At 53.3% G+C, this 1947-nt stretch overlaps 1 protein-coding gene across 1 annotated transcript; it reads right to left on the reverse strand.

Annotated features, from left to right (window-relative positions):
• Positions 1-233: 233 nt before the first annotated feature.
• uts2r4 (urotensin-2 receptor 4) lies at positions 234-1576 on the reverse strand. Its single transcript, XM_079279363.1, has one exon. The coding sequence runs from the start codon at positions 1378-1380 to the stop codon at positions 310-312; it is 1071 nt and encodes a 356-aa protein (XP_079135489.1). The 5' UTR covers positions 1381-1576; the 3' UTR covers positions 234-309.
• Positions 1577-1947: the final 371 nt, after the last annotated feature.

Consider the following 1947-nt stretch of genomic DNA (forward strand, 5'->3'; position numbering starts at 1 on the left):
TAGACAGGCGGTTGTACTGTACATGTGGGGATAAGTATTAGATTATAAAACAGAACAACCAGAAGACTTGCAGTCAGACTTTCACGTCAGCAAACATTCACCTGCTGTGCTGAGTTCCTGTGAATTCCACAGCTCTGGTTAAACAGAGCAGCATCACAGCCAATATGTTTGAAGCATCGACAACGTTAGAATGCCACCTGAGATAACAAGCGTCTCACAATATATTTTCCACTTTTGTACACAATTACGACTCCAAAAAGAAGTCCTCTCTCAGGCTGATGAGCAGCACAACGTTCTGTCGCTCAGTCGTCATTTATTCGTCAACGAGAGCTCCTGCAGTGGCGTCGACACAGCTGACACCGGGTCGGCCCTGCTCGAACCCACGGACTGACCTTTCTGGGCCAAGTAATCTTTATAGTTCCGGGTCAGAAGAGTGTAAAGAAACGGATTGATGCAGCTGTTCCCGTAGGTCAGGCACGTGACGAAGAAGTTCACGTAATTGTGAGCGGCTGGAGAGAAAGACTTCAGGGACTCTGGAGGGAACAGTTTGGCTAGCTGCCACCCCCAGAAGGGCAAGAAACAAGCCCAGTAGGCCACAACAATGCAAAAGATCATCGACACGACTTTTTGCTTGAGTCCTCTCCTCCGGGCGGACCGGCTGCTGCCTCCTAAACGAGCCTGCACCACCGAGTAGCGGCTGGCCAGCCCCACATACAGCCCGACGATTACCAATCCAGGAACTAGAACGCTTGTTAGAAACAGGACGGTGAGATAAGCCTTGAAGGCCTCAGGGGTCCAGGTAGGGAAGCAGATCCTCTTCACCAAACCGGCCGCGGTTGGTTTGCCCTCGCTGAGTCGGATCATCACCATCATGGGAAGCGTGAGCACGAAAGACAACCCCCAGATAATCCCTGCCGCCAGCCTCCGCCTCCGCGACGAGGACCTGTGCGCGCTGAAGGGCCTCGCCACGGCGCGGTAGCGTTCCAGGCTCATGGCCACCAGAATGAAGACGCTGGCATGCATGGTGAGGAGGTCGAGGCTCAGCAGGATGCGACAGCCGGCCTCGCCAAACAGCCAGTCGTGCGCGAAGTAGGTGCAGACCACGAAGGGGATGGTGGAGAGGTAGAGCAGGTCTGCCAGAGCCAAGTTGATGATGTAAACGTACATGGAACCTGTCCGGCGCAAAGCGGCCGAGCGGGTAACGATGAGCGTGTACGTGTTGCCCACCACGCCCATGACGCACATGACCATCAGCGTGGCACCGAGCAGGAACGTCACCCAGAGGCCGCCGCCGGACTCCTGGGACCCTCCATCTCCAGCCCCTGGGCTCAGGACCAGGTCCAGCTGTGGCGTGATGGTGGCATTAGAAGTGCAGTTCATCGCAGGGTCACAGATCAACAGGTCAGAGGTCGGGCCCCGACGCTTCAGAGCCAATTCATGCGGAGCTGTTTCACGGTTGGCTCCTGCATTCAATTGGAAAAGGTCTTAAAGTCTGTACGAACATTTCAGGCAGTGATGCAAAACACGGCTTGAAGATGATGGTTTTTTAAAGGTACGTCCAGCACAGAAGCATTGCTTTTACAACTTTGTTAAATTCTGTAAATTGTTGGAGATAAATCCAAAAAAGCAGCACTAATGGGCAATAGGTGTCAAGAGACAGTACAGCACTGACGTGGCCAGCAGCTTCAGTGACCACGCAGCTTCCTGTAGCTTGTAGCGCTTGTCCCCAAAAATAAAGTCCTCAACCGAACCAACCGAGTTGGGACGCTGCCTTTCAACTTGACAAACTGCGTTAAAGCTCCTGCAGTGCAGCGATGTGCTGGATCAGGACGGGAGTTGCTGACACATCCAGGCAGAGTCTCATTCTGTCACTTTCAACACATACAGAAAAAACCTGAGCGGTTGAATCATCGTACTGCAGCCAGTCAAGTCTCCTCTTGTCCAGAT

The sequence above is a fragment of the Melanostigma gelatinosum genome (assembly GCF_949748355.1).
Source record: "Melanostigma gelatinosum genome assembly, chromosome: 11".
Taxonomy (NCBI): Eukaryota; Metazoa; Chordata; class Actinopteri; order Perciformes; family Zoarcidae; genus Melanostigma; species Melanostigma gelatinosum.

Coding starts and splice junctions, on each gene's coding strand:
- uts2r4 (XM_079279363.1), bottom strand. CDS start 1,380: ATGAACTGCACTTCTAATGCCACCATCACGCCACAGCTGGACCTGGTC.